Here is a 24,701-nt window from a genome sequence, read left to right as displayed (position 1 = left end):
GATGGCAATGGACCTGGTCCTAGGAGCTCAGCAGCACAGGGATCCATTGCGCTGTGCAGAAACAGGGAACAACTGCCCAGAGAGGTGGTGGTTCCCCATCCCTGCAGGCATCCAAGGTCAGGGAATGGGGCTCTGAGCAATGCTGGAGCTGTGGGTATCCGTGCCATTGCAGGGGGTTGGATTAGATGTCCATGAGGGTCCCTTCCAATGCAACCATTCTGTGATTCTATAGCAGCCTTTCTCCTAAAACTCACACTCTGTGGACAAGGATATTCATTCTGAGTGCTCACATCCAGCATTAGCCACAAGAAAGGAAAAGGTGGGGAATGCGTGTGCCACACTTAAACAATTTGTACTGAGTTTTCTGATCTGTGGCCATAAACTGCAGAGAAACGGGCTGACAAATGAGTAGCCCACAGGGAAATGTTATTTACAAGGAAGGCAACAGAAACACTTAAGGATCTTTTATTAGCCTTATTTAGATCATGTGCCTCCTACATGGTGGGAAACTTCGTAGTCGCTGCAGTAAAACAGCAGTAGGTATGTGCTGAGTTACAGAGTCTCCCAATTTGCATCCTTAAAATCCTCTTCATCTCTTGCTGCAGAGAAAAGGAGTCTGGTAATGAATGTGCAGGGAAAAGGGGAATCCAAGAAGGTTGTGGATGCCCCCAAACTGGAGGTGTTCAAGGCCAGGCTGGATGGGGCTCTGAGCAATCTGGTCTACTGGGAGATGTCCCTGCCTCCAAAAGGGAGGTTGGAACTCAATGCTCTTAAAGGTCCCTTCCAAACCAAACCACTCCATCATTCTGTGAATTTATAGAGTACCTAAACTGCAGGAACTACTGGAAGGGAAGAGTTGTTATGGCAGAGGGCATCTGCATGCACACACCAAATGTAAACTTGTGTTGTTTTCTGACTGAAGCAGGATGACTTTTCTGCATGTACCTCATCTTTGAGTTGGCCTTCCATGGGTTTTTGCAGCTCAGAGTTACTATAGAGATTAATATGAAATCCAATTTAACAACTTCCGTGCTTTCAAGATCAAGCACTAACAGATCCAACGTGGTACCCGAGGGCATGGTTTAGTGGGCAATATTGGTGATAAGTGGACAGTTGGATCAGATGACCCTAGAGGTCCTTCCCAGCCTTAATGATTCTGTGACATGGTTGGTGGGTATGGTTGGGGTGGGTTGATGGTTGGACTGGGTGGTCTTAGAGCTCTTTTCCAACCTTAACAACTCCTTGATTTACCAATTAAGCTGCACTTTGGTTGCCAACCTTCCCTTGGCACTTAGGAAGCGTTATTTGTTTATTTACTCTTCTAAAGGAATGGAAGTCTGTGCACCATGGTGATTTCTTGCTCTCCCCATTGAGTCTGAATTTTTAACAGAAATGTAAGTCTGAGCACTCAGTCCCATTAATTGCTGATTAACCCCGCTGCCTGATTGTAGCTGGGGAATGACAGCATTCCCATGTTGCTCCTCATCTCCCCTGGAATAAATTGGGAGAAATGCGTGGGGTGATTCTTGGGGGCTGCATTAATGCCAAACACAGCGATGCTCCTGCTCAGATTGTGCTACTTTGATTACTGAGCTGAGTTATTAGATCCATGAAGAACAGCCATTTAAATGTAAATCCATTCTCCTTCCGTAATAGATAAATGTGCTTTGCCTTGAATTTGTAAGCAGAAGACATCACTTTGATATACTAACTGGAACTGAATAAAGCTAGTCAGTAGACCAAGGGAAGGATGCGGATGGCTTTAAAGCAAAAGGAACAGAGGAGTCCATCAGTTCATTAATTAACTTCAATTTCTATTTTAATGAACTTTCTCTGGTGCCTGTTTAAGCATCCAGATGCTTGCAAACGTGTTTTTTTTTCCCCAACAACAGACTTTTGCTGGCATTTAATGGATTACAAATATGAGGTCCATGTTTTCTCTATCCCAGAAGTACTCCTCTGTGGCAGTGGGGACGTGATGCCACCATGGGTTCAGGGTCCAAACCTGATGGATGGATGATCTGAAAGGAGGAACACTGGTGATGTGGTGCCTTGGTGTTTTCCTTGGAAGGGGTTGTGTGTTCCCAAAATTGAAATGCTCTGGTGAGGCTCTGTGCCCTTCCCCAGCAAGGTGGAGATGGGATAAATGGGGTTCTGCTCTGAATTACCCTCTGGATGTGTATTGCTGTTAAAAATGGAAGGAATGAGAGAGCATAGTTCTGCCCAACCCAAGTTGTCCCATGTGTGTGGAGGTAATGCCTCCTGCAGAAGCTATCCTTCCCCATGCCTAACATTTTCTTTAGGAATTCTCTGCATTTAGGGGTGCAGAGAAAATCTCCTTTGCTGTTTGTTTTGTAAGCATTTTGGAAGGGACTCAGCTGGCTCAGCCCTGGGAGGGAGCAGGGCTAAGCAGGTGGGCAGTGCCCCGGAGCAGCTCACCCAGCAGCCAAGCTGGATCTCTGAAGTCAGATAAATGGCTCGTATTTCTGTCTGAGCACAGTAAAAGAAGGAATTGTCCCTTGGTTCAAGACCTAGAGATTTGCAAGAGCTCTCAGTTTTGTGTTTTTTTCTTCTCTCCTCTCTTCAAAATAAAAGGAAATATTTTTCCTCTTGCTGACTTCCCAGAACTCGTTCTGCCAAGGGCTCCCTGTGTGCTATTGAGCAAAATGCTTGTTCCCTCTCATTCAAATTCCCTCTTGCAGTTCAGCCCCTGCACCCTTTTGTTTCCTTGCAATAGAAGTGCTGTGGAGGAAGAAACATCTCCATGTATTTCCATCCAGGGCAAAGCAGAGCTGTGTCCCAATAAAGAGCTGCAGAACTCCAACTGGGGACACAAAGCATTGAGTTTCACACTGTAGTCTGTAGGAAGTTGGGTCGATGGTTGGAATAAATGATTTTCATGGTCTTTTCCAGTCTCTATGGTTCCATGATTCCATGTTTTCTGGTTTCTTCATCTTGGGCTGGTTGTGTTGTATGTGTAGGTGCAGTTGTCCTTGCTTCGGGATGAATTTCAGCACTCGTCCCATTAGTTGGCTGCTTAATTCTTTTAAACATCACGGTGGAATGAAACAGATTTAAAATCTAATAATAATAGCTGAGGAAATGCATCTGCCAAGTATGGAGCTTCCCCACTATTGCTCATTGTAACCGTAATTAGCCAGTTAAAGCCATCAGGCATCTGTGTGTTAAGAGATTAAGCCTGTCCTGCTGCTTCCATTAGCTCTATGAGCACTGTTGTGTTACCCCCCCCCCAGTTTCTCATTTCTCCCATTTCTCACCAGATTCCACGGGGAAGGTTTTATTAAAAACATACTGAAATAAAGCATATTAGAGATGGGCTTGTGGCTGCTGGTTTGGTGTTGTGTGCTGGGTGAAAAATCCTCGCTGATGCTGGAAAAGACTTCTAAGATCATCCAGTCCAACCCCAACCCATCCCCTCCATGCCCACTGACCACATCCCTCAGAGTCACATCTCCATGTTCCCTTTTCTTTTTTTCTCTTTTATTTCTTTGGGCTGAAGATGCTTCCAACAATTTTTTCACTCTTTTTTTTTCCCTCCTTGGCACTTTCTGATTTATCCCTATGTACCAAACCCCTCTCGTACCTGGATGAACCACAAGAACTGTTCATTTGAATGCTGCATTAATGGGATTTTGTCTGCGAGGCGGCAGCACAGATATTATTGCAAATTAATCTTTTAAAATCACAGTGGGCTTAACTCCATGTGTCATTAAAGCCTCCTCTGAATGAGTTGCTGTAAAGTCTTCAGCACAGCCAACACTTGTTTTGTTGTGAGAAAATGTACAGAAAATGCCCAGCTTTGATCTCATACTGTTTTTGCCAAATAATTTGTGCCACCTCCTGAGATTGGTGATGAAAACCCAGGCTGGAGCTACAGGGGCAGTGCTATGTAGGCTATATATACATATGTACCCCAATTCTAATGCCCAGACCCCCAAAGTAGATCTCTGAAATGCTTTCAGATCTCTGAGATATAGCTGTGGATTTGTTGTTGCTGTTTCAAGCCCGAATTTAAGTTCTTGTACTCAAGACTTGAGGTTGGCTCTGTGGATTACCTGCCCTTGAACCTGTTTCCATGCATTTCTGATCATCAGTTTGACAGGAGAGGTAATTAAAAATTACGAGTCTGGAGAATCAGAGGTGGGACGGAGGGAGTTATTCGTTGTGCTATAAACAAAGCCTTCTGCACTTGGGGCAAAACTGAGCCTGGCAGGAAGAAAATAGGACAGTGATCTTGATGAGAATTGATGTCCGATGGGTTTCTCAGTCTCTATACACTGCCTTTCATGGCATCTGAGTTATTAAAGCTGGATGACTGATATACCCATACAGAGAGGGGGGTGACCCTGAACCTTTGCTAAGCTTTGAAAACCTTAGGTTCATTTATTCAGATTTTCCTTTTCTGTCTCTAAAATCAGAGTGGAATAAAACAAGTTCAGGAATCATTAGATAAGGTCAGAGGAGAGGTGGAGCAGTCAGACAGTGGGGATGCTGTGGACACAACTCTTCTGCAGTCGAGGCTGAATTAGTGGGCTGCCATTCCCAAAAAGCTGCTAGGTTGCAAAGCATTTCTTCTTCTATTTCTTATGTTAATTATTCTTCCCAGATATACAGTCAATCACAAAGGTTGGAAAAGACAGCTACAGTCAAGTCCAACCACCAACACAACTGCACCATGCCCACTGATCATCTCACACAAAACTCTTCGGTGCACTTCTGAACTTGCAGTGCTCAAGTAGGCTGAAAGCCATGGAAGAAAAGGGTGAATTCATCCCTCATTTCCAATTAGGTTTGCATACGAAGCAGCTCGTGCATTGACTTAGCTCCGAGCTGAAGAGTGATGCTTTCCTGGGTCAATGATTTCTCCGCTAAGGAGCCCCAGGACAGTCTCTAAGGCTAACAGCAGCTCTAAAGTAATGGCAGGGATCAGTCTAGCAGGTCAAAAGCTATTTATTGTTGGGAACCACGGCACTGCAGCATGCTTTCGGATGTGTCACCTCTGTCCTGCCTTCTGGACACGGCAGAAAGCATGAACTTGCTCAAACTGATATTAATATTTAATTTGTGATGAGATAATTAAACTGACCAGCAGAAAGCCTCAGAGGTCAAGTGTAATTTCAGCTCGTATCAGTTAACTCTATTTTTTTTTTTTCCAGTAGGACTCCAGTGAGATGCTGAGAAAGTGTTGTCTTTGTGTTAGAATCCAGCCATTCACTTCACTGCCTTGTGTGTTCAAATTGCTGCTCCGTAGGAAGGCTGTGATGAGAAGTATCTTGTTTTCCAAGCCTTTCCAAGGGACAGTGGCCTTATTTATGCCCCAACCCTGGAGGCATTCAAGGCCAGGTTGGATGTTTCCCTGGGCAGCCTGGGCTGGTGGGTGGCAACCAGCCCACAGCAGGGGTTGGAACTGGATGATCTTTAAGGTTCCCTCCAACCTCAGCCATTCTATGAACACCTCAATGCTTATTTAGGTTTTTAAACAAATAAACTAATCTGCAGGCGTGTAATTAAGATCATAATCAAATGCATTCAATTATTTTATTGTCAAAGCTCAGGGTTTCAATAGAATTAAAAACGCAGTCGAATTCAAATCCAAGGCAATGTAAACCCCCCTCTGTGGTTCTGCTGATTGGGATTTTATATTCCACACCAGAATATGTGATCACAGGCCTCTTCTGCAGATCTCTGTGATGCCAAAACGTGCCATCTGCAATGAGCTGCTCATCAGACTTGGCTGCATAATTTCTGCCCTTAATTTATTGGTCGATGAGACTCTTAGTATGTACTTCATAGGTCTCCAAAGGATTGCCTTGGCTGCCAGCCTGGGAAATACCAATATTGTAAGGATTAAACAAACAAACAACAAAAAAAAATCAGATAATCTAACAGTGTGACTAAATCAATGCAAAAGAAATATTTGGATTGTGTAGATGCGTTGGGCAAGGCAGGCAAGCTTGGCTCTGTAGAAATCAATGTGCCAACGCCATGGATGCAGGATGTCCATTTGGATACACCTTATGCATTGCAGCTTCAACTCTGCAAGATGGGAAATAATGGATTGACAACCTGGGACAGTGAGGTGTCCAGGAAAAGGGTTGATGTGGCACTGAGGGATGTGGTTAGAGGGCATGGCAGGGGGGGGTTGGGGTAGGACTTGGTGATCTGAGGGTCTTTTCCAACCTGCATGATTCTATATGAGGTGGGCACACAGGTGTCAGCTATGGGGTGACCGTCCTACCAACCACAGCAGGTCCTCCTTCCCAGCATTTCACCAACTTATGAATGTTTTCCTTCCTGGAGAGCAGATTGACTCAAGTGAGCGTTGGGTAGAGGCAGGCAGTTCCTTTCCCACCAGGTGGGTTGGTGATACGTGGCTGTAATTATGAGAATATGGAGAAATCCTACAGACAATAAAGTAACTCGAGATGGATGGGAGCTGAGGAGGTCATGGAAAACGGACATAATTTATTACAGGCATCCACTGCGTGAGCCAGGAATGTGTTTTTTTGGATGCAAATTTGTAAATAACAGCTCTCTAACTGACTAATGGAATCATCATCTGTGCAATTAATTGCTTTCCGCTGATGTTGGACATGCATCTCTTTGATCTGTACAATGTTTGCATTTCTAAATCCATAGTTTTTAACTGAAAATCCATGCAGCTGAAGGAAATCAAGATTTCTTCAAGTAGGATGCTACCAGTTGCAGGCTGTGAAGTAGCACTGACATAACCTGACTCCAAATCTGAATCTGGTTTAGTTTAGTCTATGTGGATTTGCCCCATCCCTGGAGGCATCCAAGGCCAGGCTGGATGTGGCTCTGGGCGCCTGGTCTGCTGGTTGGTGACCCTGCACACAGCAGGGGGTTGGAATTGGGTGATCATTGTGGTCCTTTTCAACCCAGGCCATTTCATGGTTCTTTGATTGTCACCATTAGCCAAAAACCTCTGTGAATGGAGACTTTGCAGATCTGCTGACTGCTCAGTCCCTGAGGGTGGTGCGAAGCTGTGGATGTGTAGATCTGATCCCTCTGGGGACCCCATAGAGAAGCGTTAAACCAGACAAATAAAAATGCATAATTATTTCCTACGATGATTTTTCATGCACTGCATATGCAGCCTGCTAAAAATGCAAAACCAAAACCACCACTGGAAGCTGTGTGCCAAACTCCTACCTGTGCTTTCCCAAGACCCACACTGCCAAGAAAATTCACGGTGGATGAAAAAATTTCTGACAAAATGGAGAAGCTGGAAAGGAGCAGGCAATTAAGATGCATAATGTTCTGCTCTAAGTGGCGGACCATAAATCTCAGGCTGTGGAATACTGCATTTTAGTGCTGCATTGCAGCCCATAGCTGGGCTCTGAAGTCATTCCAGAGGGAAGCAAGGAAGGTCAGACTGAAGCTATTAAAAGGTGTCAGGCCTTTGGTATGCTGTTGGCAAAATAAAAGGAATGAGGCTCTTTGCAACTGTTTGCTCTCACTTTTAGAGGAGGTTTTAAGGATCTTCGAGTGGGTTTCCTGCTTGCTTCTCTTTATTGAATGTGGTTTATGGCAGGAGGATGAGAAAATGTGGTTAGCAGAAATGTTAGTGTGAGAAATGAGCAGGAAGTATGACTTTGGGCAAAGCTCAGAGCTAGCTAAATGAACTTTGCAAGGAAAACATTAGCTTGATGGTGTGGTTGGACACTAGCAAATCTGTATATCAAGTAACTTGGTCAGAAAGATCCTACCCTTCTGAATAGAAGTGGATAGGCCAAAGACACAACTGCCACGACAAAATACCATATGAATGTTGCTAAGAGGTAGAACAAAGCTTCTCTAAACTCATATTTTTTCTATGATTCACGTTTTTCTCCCATTTCACCTTCAGTATATGTTGCCCAACTAGCCAAGGACAAAACAGGACATGAGTTTCGCTGGCCCTCATTTATTTTTGTTGAAACTTACAGAAATGTATAAAAGGGCACCCATTCCCCTCAAGATTCTTGAATGAATAACTCAAATGTACATGTCTGTGTGCTCATCACTCATTGTCACATTTGGCATCCAGTGTTTGGGACTTGGCAGATGAAGAGGTCACCTGCCGGCCTGTCCAAGTGTTGATTCAGAGATTAATTTCTCTGTTTTATTTCCACCCCTTGTTTAAAAAGAGAACTCTAGCCTCTAGTTCTCTCTAATTTCTTGTGCCTAAAAATGCACTCGTGATAAGGCAGTTGTATGTTTATATGCTACTTGAGCTGCCGAAACCATATTTGACCTTGAGAGATGTAGGAGTTGGCATTATTTGCCTGAAATCACAGCAATGTTTTCCACACCTTGCAACCCTGCTGTGCCTCCTGGAAAACCATAAAGCCGCTGATCAAGAAGCACCAACTGGAGGAGGAGCTGAAGCAGTCGGAGAGCTCGCTTGCATTTGTAGGCATGGCAGAATGCCCGTAGAGCTGCATGTGTATCTGTAGTGCTGTAATGAACATGATAGGTGTGCACAAATCCACTGTGTTATCAGCGTGCATCCACATGTTCCAGGTGTTTAGAGCCTTTTCCAAGCATGCTGCAGCTGAAGGAAGATGGTTGTTGATCTTTGGAGCGGCTTTGGAGAATGTTATGTTGAAAAGTGGTGACTTCTGTGGGGTTAATCTGGGCTTACACCACTTCAAACAAGAGGAGAATGTCTCCCATTGTTTTATTTCCCATTGCAGTGCTGCCTGGGAGTGACAGTGTTTAATTAAGTCGTATGAGAGTTGACCTATCTACAATTAAACCAATTTACTGAAAAGTACCAGGAATGGGTTAGACTACAAATAAAAGCAATCTGATTTTGGCTGAGCTCACTGTAGTGCTTTTTATGAATTCACAATTCCTTTCTTTTTTTCCTCGTTTGAGGCAACTTCAGAAGATATGATTGGAAGCAGAAGGAAGCCACAGTCTCAGATTTCTAGCCGAAAGTGTGCCCCTCTTCCTTTTTCATCCTGTGTTTATTATTTCATCCCATCAAAGAAAAAAAAAAAAGAAAAAAGAAAGAAAGAAGCCAGATATTTGTGTTACAGGAAGAACCATGTGTAGGAGGAAGTGAAGGAAAACAGGCTGGAGGCTTTCCCAAGAAAGGAGAAATCTTACTGCTGGCTTATCAGCAGAAAGCAATGGCTGTGTTAAATGGAGCTGGGTTAACCGTGTAATTAATTCGAACCCTCTCAAAGGATGTGTCATCTTTGCATTACAGGAGGGCAGGAATGAAAGGCCTCGTCTCTGGAGCTGATTCTGTTTTATTTCTTAAGGGTAGTGAGACAGCATCCCTCCACTGCACACTCAGGGCTGTTGTAAAGCCCTTCTAAACCTTTCTTTCCATCAGTGCCCATCTGTGATGAGTTCAAAGTCAAGAAAAGCCCCCTGCCCACCAGGTAGGATGTCAGACCCACAAGTCCCAAGCAAGCTGTGTGGTCAGGGTGATGGTTTTCCTCTTGGTTTCTCATCGAATGGCCCAGCACTGAGTGGGAATGCATGCTCACATGCTTCTGTGGTCTTTGCTGAAGGACAAGAGTAGGGTTGGAAGGCCAGTGCTGCTGTGCAGGAACAGAGCAACATCTGCCTTGCTCATGGTTACACACGTATGAATGGGCAAAGCCGTGTTCTTTAAAGGAAGCACAGAATCATTAGGGTTGGAAAGGCCATTGAGATCTTCTACTACAACCATCAACCCCTGCCTGTGACTGCTCTAAATCATGTCACTCAATGTGACATTTATCCTCTTCTTCAACACCTCCAGGGAAGCACCTCCCTGGTAAGCCTGTGCCAATGCATCATCACTCTGCTGGTGAAGAAATTTCCCTTATATCCAACCTGAACAGCTTCTGTGCAATCTAAGGCCATCATCACCTTTTGTCCTGTCAGAAGAAAGAAGATGCAATAAGATCTACACTGCCTGTTGCATAAGAGAATGGTCATTTTCTTCACAAATGACTCCATCTGAATGTTGTCTGCTGTCTCTTATAACAACCTATACTGTATCAATAGCCATCTTAAGGTGCATCCATGTATAGACTTCCTATTCTTACTTTTTGTTTCCAAAGTGTTGGGTATCTTAGTTACGTGCAGGAGAAGGCATGTTTGAGTATTTGTTCTTGTCATGATCCCTATTTCAACCCACTTTTCTCCCCACGTGAGACAGAACCACGCTATGTTTTATGGTATGTTCCCCATTTTAACCAAACTCCATGGTCCAATATACACTGAGCACAAACAAGCTCTGCAAAACCGAGATCACTGATCTTTGCTTTTACTAATTTTCCTCAAACCATTTTAAGACCTCATCCGAGGTCAGTGAGAGCCGTGAACTCTTCAAATTACGTTCAGAGTAGCTTCACATTTGCCCTTTGGATGCATTTGCACTCATCAGTCTCCTTCCTGTTATCGCTGGCTGAGTCACACACTGCCTTCCCACTTCACATTCTGAGTTTGCATGGATGGTTTGGATAATTGTCCCAGTAATGATTCATTTACCACTATCCAGAACCCACTTCAGCAAAACACTTAGATGTGCTTAAAAAAAATGCTGTGCTTATGAGGAATTGAAATTAGCAATTGCTTAAATAGTTTGGAGGTGGGGAAAGCTGTGTGCTAATCATGCTTTTCCCTTCCTGGTGTTGCAGAAAAATGGTCCCTTCTTACAGCATTTTGCAAAAAGTGCCAATTTGAGATAAATAAATCCGATAAGCAGAACCGAATAACGGCAGCGTGTCATTGGTGATTAAATTCGACACTGAGCTAACATCAATCTCCTATAAACTGTGTGGCATTGACGTAAGTCTTTCCTACTGGAATCTGGCTCTGAATTATAAAACTGTCTGAACCTTACAAAGAGATTTATTTCAATTCAACAGTCATTGATTTGCTGGAGAACAACAGAGGGAACCACAGCATTGGTGGATGCCTTCAAAATGTTCTCTGTTTAATCCTTTGTCTTTTGCAAACAAATGCGGAGTGGAGGAAATATTAAATAGAACTTCGATCTGGATGCTGCTCCACGTGGGGAACAGGGCTGCACCCTCAATGTGTGGCTTTGTATCTCTATAAATTGGCTTTTACTGGCTGAGCTGTGACAGTGAAAAATTCAGCCTGGGTTCCAGTAGAATTCTTAAGCTGTTGCTAGTAATCTCCTATGCATTTTTTTTCTTTAAACCACATCGGACATTGATTCTTGACTAAATAGGCTGTGGAAGTTTGAGTGTGCTAATGAGTCGACTCAGTGTGCCACTAAATACTGTTTAATTTGCTGTTGCAGTTGCAAGAAAATTTTCCCATTAAAACCACAGCCATGTGAGCTGCAGTATGGAGTGTTCCAGGAGAAGACTTTTACACCTTATTAGCACTACAGTAGGGGAAAAGTACTTTAAAGAACATTAAGGAAAAAAATATAAAGTCATTAAAAGCATATTTGTCAGCTTCCACAGAAGCTAATGAACAGAAACATAATGACATATTAACAGCTTGAGGTCCCTTGCTTTTCCAGAGAAAACTTTGGCCTCGCATTCCTCTTTCATCTCGGTATGGAAATGCACCCTAACGAAGGCTCTTTTCAGGGCTGTGGATATTTGAGGTTGAAGATGTGACCAAAAATGAATAAAAAAATAAAGCCTGCAAGTGTGTAGCTGCTCCTTTTGAGTTGCATGCAAAGAAAAGCTCCATCCAAAGACAGCAGCAAGCGAAGGGTGTACAAAAAGCCAGAAAATACGTCCTAAATATTGGGTTTTGGTGATGGCACTGAGGGACGTGGGCAGTGGGCAGAGTGGGATGGGTTGGGGTCGGACTGGGGGATCTTGGAGGCCTTTTCCAGCCTTAACGATTCTATGTTCTCCCCACCAGAAGCATTTCCAAGGCTGAGGAGTGATTTTGAGGTTGGGACTTGGGGGAATCATAGAATCATAGAATCACCAAGGTTGGAAAAGACCTCCAAGCTCATCCAGTCCAACCGTTCACCTATTCCCAATAGCTCCCACTAAACCATGTCCCTCAACACAATATCCAGCCTTTCCTTGAACACCCCCAGGCTCGGTGACTCCACCACCTCCCTGGGCATCCATTCCATTGCCTGACCACCTTTCTGAAAAGTAATACTTCCTCATGTCCAGCCTGAATCTCCCCTGCCGTAGCTTGAAACCATTCCCTCTGGTCCTATCACTGATGACACGAGAGAAGAGGCCGACCCCCAGCTCACTACAACCTCCTTTCAGGAAGTTATAGAGAGCAATGAGGTCTCCCCTGAGCCTCCTCTTCTCCATGCTGAACATTCCCAGCTCCTTCAGCCTCTCCTCATATGGCCTGTGTTCCAGACCCCTCACCAGCTTTGTTGCCCTCCTTTGAACACGTTCCAGGGCCTCAATATCTTTCTTGCAGTGAGGGGCCCAAAACTGGACGCAGTACTTGAGGTGCGGCCTCACAGGTGCTGAATATAGGGGAAGGGCGAGGTTGTTTTTGCTTCTCATTAAGCTGATCTCGTCTGAGTTGAATAGCTAAGACACGATAAACCTCATGTTCTTTTCATTAGAGCCACCCGTATCTCCTCGCTTCTAGCGCAGTGCATGCTATCTGTCAGCAGCATTGAAAGGTTTATCATTCTGGCTCCTCATGCATATCACAAGGGGGTCGAAAGGATTTGATCCACGGCTGAAGAAATTATTAGGTGAACCCAGCAGACCCTTGTGCTGTAATTGCACCTGGATATACTTTCAGCAGATGGTGCTGAAGATTGTGCAAGTGAATTACTTCTTGACCGCAGCGTCTTCTTTATTTCCAGATTCTAATCTGTCCTTTGTTCTTGTCAGAATAACAATAGTTGTGTTATTGTTTTTTTTAATGTAATTTCAAATGATGAATTTTCTTCTTCCAGATGTATTAATACAGGAAAGTGAACCAAAACCTTTATAAATTTCTGTGGTGTCTTTGTCTTGCTACAAAGCTGTATTTGTGGGTAACTTTGCCTGTGAGAGCAGTATCTGATGGAGGTTTCCCATCTGTAGCAGGGAAGGAGCAGTAGCTGAACGCCAATCACTTATGCAAATGGACAAGCTGAAGTGAGCTGACCTTTCCAAGCAAGGAGACGTTGCAGTGCACTGATATGGCCCATAAATGTGCTTCTCTGCCCTTTCTTTGAAGTGAAGTGATCATGAGAGGTCATGAAGTTAACGATCATCGAGAAAAGGTCCTTTGAATAAGAAGCATTGAGAGTGAGTGTAGTCTGAATAGGCCATGAAGATGTAACATCTCTGAAATGCCATGAGCAGATAACACAGAGCATGAGAGCACCCACGCTCAGAGCAGCAGGGCCAGCTCTGTGCGTTTGAGTGTGCTGAAAACACGCCTTTCAATTCTTAGTGCCCTGAACAGAATCACGGGGTCACTGAGGTTGCAAAGACCAATGCAATCATCCAGTGGGACCATCCAGCTCCCACCAGTGCTGCCCACCGACCACATCCCTCAGTGCCACATCTCCACACTGAGCACAGTGACCCCACCTCCCCGTGCAGCTGTGCCACTGAATCTTTTTGCCCACTCGTTCTCTCTACCTTTGTTTTACGAGCATCCTTTCTGGTGCCTTCTTGCTGTAGCAATCCTGCAGAACTGTGAGAACCTTCCTGAAGCTTTGGTAGAGCTCCACACCACAGCCTGACTTCAAGCCAGCTGCATGTCCAGCACCTGTAAGATATCAAAAGGGCCATTTCTGCTCCTTGCTTTCAACAGCAAGCTTTTGTTTTCCCCTCCATCAGGCTGAACAAAAGACATGCTTTCGCTCATGCTATCCATCAACCTCTGACGATTTTTCCCCAGCTTAAGATGTACTCGCGGAGGAATTCGGAGTTAATGGACCCAGATGTGTTGCTGTTGCTAAGAAACCCTGGGTTGCCTCTGTAGCATCCTTGTGCAGTTCTGCAGGTGCCTCCCCAATGGGGCTGCTCCTTATCCAGAGGAGGGTGTGCTTGTACGTCTCATAGCTAGAGGATGTTAGATAGAGACAGAAGGATGATTGAAAAACATAGCCCATTTGTTTCACATTTATATCCCATAGTTTTCTTGTTGCCATGGCAAACCTTGAAAGGAATTCCTAGGCAGCCCTTCAGGTGAGGGAAAGCTGCCTGTGGGGGGAAGCAGAAAAGAAGCCTGGGGCTGTTTTCTGTCTTGTAGGGTGAAAACTGGGATCCCTGCTGCAGGGATTTTCTTGAGGCAGCAGTAAAGGATGGCTGGGCCTTGCTGGTGTCAGGTTTGCAGAGAGGGAGCCTGGGAACCCTCAGGGACCTTGAGAGCCTCCACTGAACCCTTACAGACCTCCAGAGACACTAAGAGGTGTTTTCTGACCCTGCTGTGCTCTGGGTGTGCTGTTTGTTGCCAGACAAGTGTCATGTCCCTAATTCTTTCTTCGTGTGTCTGAAGTCCACCCAGGACACCAAAGTTCCTCCTGTGGGAGCAGAGGTGGCTTTTATGCAGCAGGACGCGATTGGGAAGTTGTCTCCTATTTGCACAAGTCTGAACATATGATATTTCACATTGCTATTGAATTCCAGCCAGCTTGATGCTGATCTCACCCTGACTTTATAAGAAATAGAGAAAATAAACCTCACACAGTTGGCCCCAGCTCAGCCTTTGCGTCTTCTAAGAACCATCTACAAACAGCACCAACATCAGTTTATGGAGCTGTGTTATCATTTTCCTCTCTCCCTCTGTCTTTTTGGCCATAATTAGCAGGGACAGTGTGTCAATCAGTTGTCAGAATGGAATGCTTTCCCTCCATCCATCACAACGCCTGTGCCAAAGGAAAACTTGTTCCCTTAGGCAGCTGCCAGGGGAGAGCATGCAGTGATGGGCTGAGTTGTTAACAGGGGGCAAATTAACTTTTAATGCTCGTGCTGTTGTTTAAGCACATTCAGGGGTCTCAGGAAGATGAAAGGCTCTCAGGAACTGTAAGTCGTTCCTACTGCCAACTTAAAGATGTTCTTGCAGAAGGAAAGACATCCTCAAAAGTCAGGTTCCAAGATGCCACCAGTGCTCCAAGATTTGGGATCCAAAGAACCGCGGGCATGTTTGAGAATGAAATAAACCCCCAACACCCACTTTCCTCCTGGTGACAGTTACCCTCTTGTCCTTTATAAAAGTTTAATTTCATTGCTTTGCCAGACAATCTTGCTGCAAAGGCTGCAGATGAAAGCGAGGGAGGGAGGTTAATGCAGTGTATGTTCTCCCTTTCTGCTGGGATGTTTGGTTTTCTCCCACGTTCTGATTGCTAAAATAAATGCCACCAGTGAATGTTTGCCAATGCAATGTTTGTAATGTGGATATAAAATGGGGGGGTTGGCTGATATGTTAAGCTTAAAGCTGAGGCACGAGAGCCAGAAAGCAAAGAAAACTATGCCTCCTGCTGTTAGGGGAGTTTGGAAACGTTAATTTCCCACTGGTTATCATAGAGTCATTAAGGTTGGAAAAGACCTCTAAGATCATCCAGTCCAACCATCCACTTAATTGCCCACCAGATCATGTCCCCAAGTGCCACATCTCTTGAACACCTACAGGGTTGGGACTCCATCACCTCCCTGGGCAGCCCATTCTGGTGCCTGAACACTCTTTTGGAGAAGTCTTTCCAAACATCCAACCTGAGCCTCCTCTGGCACAACTTGAGGTCATTCCCTCTATCAAAAAATAATAAAATAATAACAATTTAAAAAAGCACTTAAATATTTCCATGAGTCTTTCCACGTGAAGCAAAGTTACGAGGTGCTGAAAAATCCCACTGGCTGCAACAGGGGTAGAAGCACCTTAGCAGAAACATAAAGAAAATCTAATAAACAGAAAATAATGAGTCCAAATGGGAGTAGCATTTGAATACCATGTAATTAGTACTGAATGCTCCACTTGTTCTTTTTGCTGGGAATGTCATAATTTTTGCAAGTGATTGTGCCGAGGTAGAATGAAAACAACACCACTGAAAAGAAAATGCCCACAGAACCCTGCTAAAATGCCATTTGGAACATGAGAGGAGGATGTGCTCGAACATCATCGAGAGATGTTTGTTTTCTTGATGGTGCTTCACCATGAATGCACCTTTCAAAAGCGTAGAGATCTTCGTCTCGGCTGTGGGCAGGAAATGTTGAGGAAAGGAAAGCAAGACTTGTGAAATCACTTCCCCAGAGAGCTGTGGGTGCCCCGTCCCTGCAGGAGCCCGAGGCCATGGAGGAGCTGGTGGGGGGCACCCAGCCCACGGCAAGGCCTTAGAACTGGGTGCTCTTTAAGGTCCCTTCCAACCCAACCGTTCTGTGATTCCGCTTGCAAAGCAACAAGGGTTTCCTTCGCCGTAGCTCGTATTTCCCATATATCTATGAGATGATGAAATCCCATTATCTGGAAAGTTAAACCCGTCACATTTTATGACTGCTTGGAAAAAGGCTGGGTGCATTGCTACACAGAGAAGCAGAAACATGAAAGATTTTCTAGGACTGCTGCTTGAGTTACTTGCTTTAACTATATGGAAATCCACCCGAGCTGAGCTTGAAGCGAGCAGACATAGCTGATCACAGGATAATATCCTGTGCAGAGAACATTCTCTTGCTACGTTTTATAGACATAGTTGACAGAAAGAATAAGCTTAAATACTGCTCTGAAAAATATGCTTTATTTTGAGAGGATTTTATTCAGTTCTCTGCCAGTGAAAATAAATGATGCTGGAGAAGTCTCTTCGATGCAAAGCTTTTGCTCCAAAGACATAATTGTGACAGGACTATTAAATAATGAATATACTCTCATTTTAGCTCTGGTTGCACGAATATACTTCTGGATGCTTATTTTTACTCCGTATAAATAGATTTGGTGATATTTGATGCAATGGTTTGATGGGTACCAGTCAGAATTAGCCAGTAATTGACACAATAATGTCAAGATTACATCAATTACAATAAGGCCAAACATTCAGTGAGTGATACATGCGCAGATGAGTTGAATATTTTAAATGTAGGAAAAAAAAGTCCTATCTCCATCTATAAAACGCAGTAATAATTCTTCTGCTCATCATAAATTACGGGCCTGGGATGCAAAGGAAACGCAGCAGTACAATTAACAAGGCAGGAGCTGTCGGCGTGCGGCTGTGCCAGCAGTATCAGTGCAAATGTAGCATCTGGTGTGAGCCTGGGTGTCACCTTTATCTGCTCAGGAACCGCATCGCCCTCCTGGCTTCTCTCACACAGCCGGTTTTGTGCCAGCGCGATAAAAACGTGACCCTGTGATCTGCTGTACTCAGCCATGCTTTATCAACCTGTGCACTTCCACTGCTTGAACGTTAGCTTCTCATAACACTACGTCAACGATGGGCTTCTTTTTTTAAGGATAGAATTGCTAACCCCAGCGTTTTCTTCGTGTCGCAGCTTTAGGTTTTAAGCAGCTCAAGGAGTCCTCCAAGGAAATTTAAAGACTTGCTTGAACAGTTATCTTCTTTTTTCTTTTTTTTTTGCAACTATGAACAATTGGTTTTCATAGAGAGGTTTGTGGTTGCCATTTTCCATGACGTTATTGCAAATGTTGTAACTGGTGGCATTTTTTCACTGGGCAAATCCTGGGCAGCCTGATCTAGCAATTGTCAACCATGCCCAGTGGCAGGGGGTTGGAACTGGATGATCTTTAAGGTCCCCTCCAATGTGAAATACGAATGTTATAGACCTTTATATTAAGTTTCTGAACCTTCCAGTTCAGAGATGGGCAGTCTTAGGCAATCTCTCAAAAATATCAGCAAAAAAAGCCCCAGTTTGCCTGCTCATTTTTTTATATCTTCTTATTTTTTTAAGCTAGTTTCAGGATTCCTGGTGTCCTTCTCTGATTCTTGCTACCCCAGTGGATTGGCAAGACAATGCTCGTTAGTCTCTCAACACTCACAAAGGCTCTGCATCACTCTCTTCCAGATGTTTGGTGGGAAACAAATCAAGCCCAGTTGTCTTTTAACAATTTCATTTTATTCAAAACTTAGAAAAGCCTGCGATTTATTAAATTCCCCTCAGGATGTGTTTTCTTCCACCTTTGACACCGAGGAGATGGAGTATCCTGTTTACGCCAGGAGCTGCTTGTTAAACCAGAACAATTCATGATTTGGAGTTGAATAGCAGGGAAAAGCCAAGCAAGTCCCTCACCCGTGGTGGCATCTTTGTGTTTTATGGTATTTCCCTGGGCTACAGCCCTCATGTTTATGGATGAGAAACCAGAGAGTGAAAGTTGACCCATCCAAGATCATAGGGTTTAGGTGGCCCATCCAAGATCGTGAGGTTTTGCTGACCTATCCGAGATCTTGGAGTCAATTTTGGCCAAAGTGAGTGCCAGACCTCCCGTGGGCTGCCCACCTCACCTCTTGCACATATGGGCTTTGCTCACTGGGGTCAGCTCAGAGCAACTGGATATCTGGCCCGTGCTGTTGTGCTGGCTCATGTAATTTTGGTTGTTCACTTCCTTTTTGTCTAAATAAAGCAGCTATTGTTTATGAAATATAATAGTCACAATTAGCTAAAGAGATGACAAATGATTACCCACAGAAACACAAGAGCAGCTGCTGTGGAGCTGGGTGCTTCCATGTCTTGTCTGATCTGGGGAGGGGTTTTCAGTTTTTGGCAAATTTGAAATGAGTTTCTCTTGCAGAAGTGAGATTTACCAGTTTGGCATCATGCCTCCCAGTCTGACATTGTTCCTGGAGAGGCAGATTGTGGCTCCCCGGGGAGTTAAACATCTCAAATATCTCTGAGAACAGCAATAGTTGCTGGCCAAAGTTTGGTGGAGTCCAGTTTGCTGGAGGAGTTATGGGCTGCTTCCATTCAGCGTATCACAAAGCAGCAAGAATCCACCTCTGGCTGCTTTGTTCCAACCTCTGACTTGGTCTCACTGTCCTACAGATACACAAAGCAGAATTTATTTGCTTTTTTTTTTTCTTTCCTTTGGAACAAGTGGCGGTGTTATTTATTAGTGTAGCTAATAGAGCCTGGAGAAGGAAAGACAAATTTTTAGGCATTGGAAGCACTCCTGCTCTCCAATATTCATGGCTCTAGCAAGACTGTTGCCAGAATATAAATATATTGCTCATTTTCTACATGACCCCTGGCAGTATTTTAGCTCGAGTACACACTGAGCTTTTTAATTTCAAAAAATTTAGCCAAATGCTAGTAAACACTTCAGCTCACTCTCTGAGGAACCAGACTCACACAATTTGGAGCTGAAGAAACTGAGGCAAAGCGAAGTGCTTTCATAGAATCCTTCAAGTTGGAAGGGACCACGCCAGCGTGGGCACAAATTAAGGAAAGATCAATTTTTGAATGTGCCCAAACTTCTGCATATGGCCTTTTTCTCTCTAAGGAGAGTGTGAACATCTGTCCTTGCATCATGGTTCCAAAATTCTGATTCTTTTTCTGCTTCTTACTAGGATAGATGGCTTTTCAATACACTAGGATATGTGGCTTTTCAATGTAGGAGCAATGTCATGCAAAATTACATAGTTTGTTGTCAGATTACTGCATTCAAAACATATGTACATATTTACATAGCCAGTTTAAAATTGAGGCTTTAATGGAAATAGTTAAAAATCCAACCTTGAAAGAAACTCCCGGAGCATTAAAATAAAATATTAATAGAATAAAGGTCTCAATAAAACACTGATTACTAAAGAGCTATCACAACCCCACAAAGCTCCACTTCTCGATGTCGTTTTTCATTTCCAAAAAGGTCAGGTTGGTAAGGAGAAGCTAATAAGCTGAAAAAAATGACCAGCTTCATTTCTGAGCTTGTTTTGCTCAGGAACTGCAGGGCCATTTATTGGTCTGATGGCTTCCTTCTGCATCTGGGAAGCTATGAGTGCAGCTCTTTGCCAGTTACATACAAAGCATTTACAGCCCAAAGAGGCCAGCTCATTAGTAATTACTGTAATGAGTTCTTTGCAGTGTTTCTCTGAAAGGTGATTGAGCCCCTAATGTAGACACCAGATATTTTTCCTTCAGTTAATGGTGTGGTAAATTACTCCTGCGAGGGGCTCATTGAGTGGCTCCTTTGGAAGAAGTTAAAGACTACAAAGGAAAGAAAAAGCTGTTGGTCTCTTCATACCGGTTACAGGAGACAATATTTACAGAGTGTTTCAGATCTAGATGCTTCTGCAGAGTGTGAAATGTTTGGCCATATAAATGGCAATGTCACAAATGCATGGGTGGAGGAGTTGCTGCAACCTGTATTTCCCATCTACCATGATACTGGACAGCTCAGCCAAAGGAGATAGAGCTCGTTTGGGCTCTTTGGGGTTCCTTTGGGCTTGGTTTGCTCAGATGGAGCTTTTGCCTTGAGATTGGTCATGGGCCTTGCAGGTCAGCTTCTTGTCTCATTGTGTGTGCTCACCCATTGCCATGCTGGCAACAGAGAAGGGGGAACACTTGTCAAGAGCTTGGCTTTTACCAAGGGAGATTTCTTCTTCTACTAAGTGAATAAACTCACTGGAGCGTCCAAATGCAATTAGCAAATTACAGTGGAAATGCTTCCTAATCAGAATCATTAATCAGGCAAAACTCAGCTACTCCAGCCAAAAGACCCAGGCAACCACAGTAACGTGGTTATGGGACATGGTTTAGTGGGCAGGTTTGGTGATAGGTGGATGGTTGGACTCTATGATCCTGGAGGTCTTTTCCAACCTTTATGATCCTGTGGTATGTAAGGACAGGTGTTTTTTACCTCTTAGCTCTCTGTAGAGCTCCTTTTCATACACTGCATGCAGCTGGAGCACTTCCACATCCCATAGCCCCAAAGTGCCATGAGTTTCCAAGCCTACCCCAGCAAAGCGAGCTGTGTTGGCTCCCAATTTCTCCCCAGACCTGTGCAAAGAGAAGAAGGCATTGCTGAGGTACTGAAGGGGGAGTATTTGGGAACTGCTATTTAACTGTTTAGTTGCTATTTAACCGTTTTGAAGAAGAGAGAGAGATTTAGCCAAAAAGCTGATCAGATCGGTTTTAACTGCCCTTCCACTGGAGGTATCAGCTGAGATGCACTGTATGGGATGAGGAGCCTCTGCTGAAAGTAGGCACTTGCTTCAGGGACCTGCATCTGTAACTGGTATGGTTGCACACACAAAGAGGGGAGAGATGGTACAGAAAAGGCCTGAAGTGCTTTGAGTACTTTTGCCTCTCTGCAAAAACAAACCCTGTAGATGTTATTTGAGAAGCTGTTTTGTAATATTAAGCTTTAATGAATTGCACAGTTTGCCCACACACGTCACTGCCTTTTGCTGGGTAGTCAGAACCACTCATTAGAGATGAACTTTCCCTGGCAACCCACGCACTGAAGACTGCTCTGTGCTTGGCTGGAATAGATTTTCCAAGGGTCAGTGCACTCAGTGTGGCTTTTTGGCTTTTCTCTCCATGGGATCACATCTCCAGCCATGGTGATGAGTGCTGGTGGCTTGCAGAAAAGCCCAGCTTGGACGTTGTCTTGAATCAGCTGATGAGCTCAGGATCCCTTTCACTGTGTCCCATGTTAAAATTATTATGGTGTACGTCGCCTTCCATTTAGTCAATCCTGTGAGCAAGAATTAAATTCAGACACTGCTGGCTTTTATCTGTCACTCTCAGGATGTATTATCTACAGTTTGCTTTGCACTCATCTGGGCAGTAGCTGGAGGGTATAAAATGGGATCTTCTGGAGCAGTTTTACTGCTCTTCCTTGAAGCAATTCGTGCCATGTGTTTATGTATATGTATGTATTTCCTCCCCATCTCTGGCAACAAGCAATTTCCTTGCTCCTCTGCACGTCCTTTGCTCTCTGGAGATTTCTGCCCAGCAGTGCTCTGCACAGAAAAAGACTGACTTGACAGCAGCACCCCTGAAACAGATCCTTTCATATTGTAGATGATGTCAAAGCAGTAATGGAAAATTGTGATGGTTTCTTCATCTCTTGAGATGGATCCTTGTGGTGAGGAAAGGTTGAAATTGGAATTGGAAAAGCTGGAAGCTCTGCAAGCTGTAACTTTTACTTAGCTGGTTGTCTTTCTCGCAGCATTACTGATGTGCTATCAAGATGAAGCCACAAGCACTGACACAAGGAGGCAAAATTGACTTTTTCTTCTTTCTTAAAGGCACAAACAAGTATCTTTAAAACTGAACACAATATATCCGTGCTTTTACCTCAGGTCCATAATCAGAACGTTTTTCATCCTAAGTTACACATTTACAAATGAATCACTTTTGCTCCGCAGATATTTAAGATTTCCTGTTATTTTGGAAGGTTTTCCACTCTATCTTTCTCACTTACATTTTGTGTCTGCACAAGGCAGGATGTTGCTCCTGATTTAAATGAGGAATATCAGGTACCTCTGTGTGTGACATGGGACATTCAGTTTGGGCGTTCTTTGTTTTTACTTTAGTGGTCAGAGATTCAGAAACCCATGCTTTATTTCCACGGAGAAGATCCCAACTGGTTTATTTTCAAAACATTGTTCCATCATCTGCATGGAAAATGCTTTGTTTCAACAACCAGAGTTTGAACATAGCGCTACACTGGCCTTCCCAAAGGGTAAAAGAGGAAATAATGAAGAATATGGAGCTGTTGCTTCAAACCAGAAGTTTAAAGTAACTTAGGATAATATAATTTTTTTTTGCTTTAATTACTTTTAAGTACAAAGGCTGCAAAATGCTGCATGTGCCAATTTCTGGCTGAAATCTGCAGCGAAGCCATCAGCTGGAGGAGAGCTCCAATGGATGCTCACATCGTTAGCAGCACAGGTTGGCTTCTGGTGCAAGAATAGGAAGAAATGACCCGTCCTCAATTATCCATTGGTCAGAGAGGATGTGAGGGGATTAATACCTACATAATACCTGGTATATATAAGTCTCAATCATATGTGAAATTATTTAGTGAAGCTTTTGCTTGCAGCCATCAAGTTTTTGGTTGAATGGCGTTTTTGGTAAGCTGTCTGGTGCTACATGCACATGAATGGAGGAATGCTGAGCTCTGATTTTCTTCCTTTCAAGAAATACAATTAGCTACTTCAGCTAGGCAAAATCTCAATGTGGATTTTATTTTAAATCACAGAAATCATAGAATGGTTTGGCTTGGAAATGACCTCCAAGGTCATCTGGTTTCCACCCTTATTTCAATCTCTTGTTTTTCAATCTTTTATATTCACTGGAGGAAAAAAAAAAATCTTTGCTAATCTTTGCTACTCTGAATTTTGTGGTAAGATCGTTTTTGGACAGAACCAGGTTGAGTGTATTTCAATTGCCTGGTGCTCTTGAAATCAGTTTGTCAAGGCATCCTAAATTATACATTGCCTTGCTCACAGCAGCTGGAGCAGAGCAGGGGCTGCAATACCTGCTGCATGTGGCAGCAATGCGCTGCTGGGAGCCACAACCTCATTGAGGGCTTTCATTGCAGGAGAGGAATACTCTGAAGAATTATTTGGGCCTCATTTATTTAATGAGTCTAGAGCGTAGACTCACAATTGCAATGGTTTAAAAGCAAACTGCATCACAAACTGACCGTGCAGAGATGAGATAAATGCTGTTGTAGTTGTTAGTCTTGCTCTCTCCTATCCTACAAAAAGCCACTTTTTGTGCCTTTTGTCTGCTCCGAAGAGCTGGGGCCCAGCACGTGCAGAGAGCTGGGAGCAAGAGCCTGATTTTTTCATATTTTTATTCCATCAACGACCCGTTCCCTGACCTTGAGCAATTTTCTCTCTTCATGGCTACGCGGTGCTGCTCTTTAGATTTGCCACACCTCAGGGGAGAAGGCTTGTCTCTCAGCCTAAACTTCAGCTTAGGTTTTATGAATGCTAATATCAGATGAATCCAGGAAATATCACATTAATTTATGTGCAATGAACTCTTCTGTGCCGACAAGTTTGAGCACATCTCATTCCCATCCGTGCATCGCAGCATGTTTCATCCAATCATAGAATTAGGTTGGAAGGGACCTTAAAGACCATCTAATTCCAACCCTCTGCCATGGGCTGGGTGGCCAACCAGTAGATGAGGCTTCATGCCCTTTCTGCTCTCCTCTGTCTTCCCAGCTGTGGAGTCGCTGCACTCCCTGAACGACCAGATCTCCCATTTTATCGTGAACAAGTCAAAAACTCTGGATGAAGATGAGGATGCCTTTCTGCCCAGCGAGAAGGAATCTCTGAAGAGTGCCATGATGCTGATGAGGCACCTCTTAATGGATGCACAGGTACGAAAGCAATACATTCGCATCTGTTGTCACACAAGAAAGGCACGTTTCACAGTCCTGGAGGCAATAGTTCATTTTTAGGGGTGGCTTTAGCAGTGCAAAACGTTGGTCCCCGACACTTGTTTATAACTGACGTGTGCTTCCAAAATGCACAGCTGTGGCAAGGCCATCTCAGTACAGGGAACAGCTTTTGATGGGTCTGTGTGTTAGATTTATCATAGAAACACAAAATCATTAGGATTGGAAAAGACCTCTGAGATCGACTAGTCCAACTGTCCACCTACCACCAATATTGCCCACTAAACCGTGACCCAAATGCAACACCACTTAGGGCTGGAGATTGATATACCCCTGGATGGAAACCCAGCATCATCTGTAGCAAAAGAAAATCATTTTGGCACTAAGCATCTGTGCTGATGCCACTTTTGGAAGTGCTAGACTCACAGCTGAGCTGTTGGTTTAATCTGCCTCCAAAATGT

At 44.0% G+C, this 24,701-nt stretch overlaps 1 protein-coding gene across 3 annotated transcripts in view; it reads left to right on the top strand.

The window, feature by feature from the left end:
* The window catches only part of KAZN (kazrin, periplakin interacting protein), a 143,245-nt gene that overhangs the window by 13,308 nt on the left and 105,236 nt on the right, over positions 1–24,701 (top strand). For 2 of the 3 annotated variants that reach the window (XM_048968090.1, XM_048968089.1), the window contains exon 2: positions 24,065–24,222. The exons of the other annotated variant lie outside the window; for it this stretch is intronic. In XM_048968090.1, coding sequence (XP_048824047.1) covers positions 24,065–24,222 — 158 coding nt within the window. The remainder of the gene's footprint in view (positions 1–24,064; positions 24,223–24,701) is intronic. 3 annotated transcript variants of the gene reach the window in all.

This window comes from Lagopus muta, chromosome 21 (genome assembly GCF_023343835.1).
Source record: "Lagopus muta isolate bLagMut1 chromosome 21, bLagMut1 primary, whole genome shotgun sequence".
Taxonomy (NCBI): Eukaryota; Metazoa; Chordata; class Aves; order Galliformes; family Phasianidae; genus Lagopus; species Lagopus muta.
Note: the sequence above shows the minus strand (reverse complement) of the source record. Positions and strands in the feature narration are given on the sequence as shown.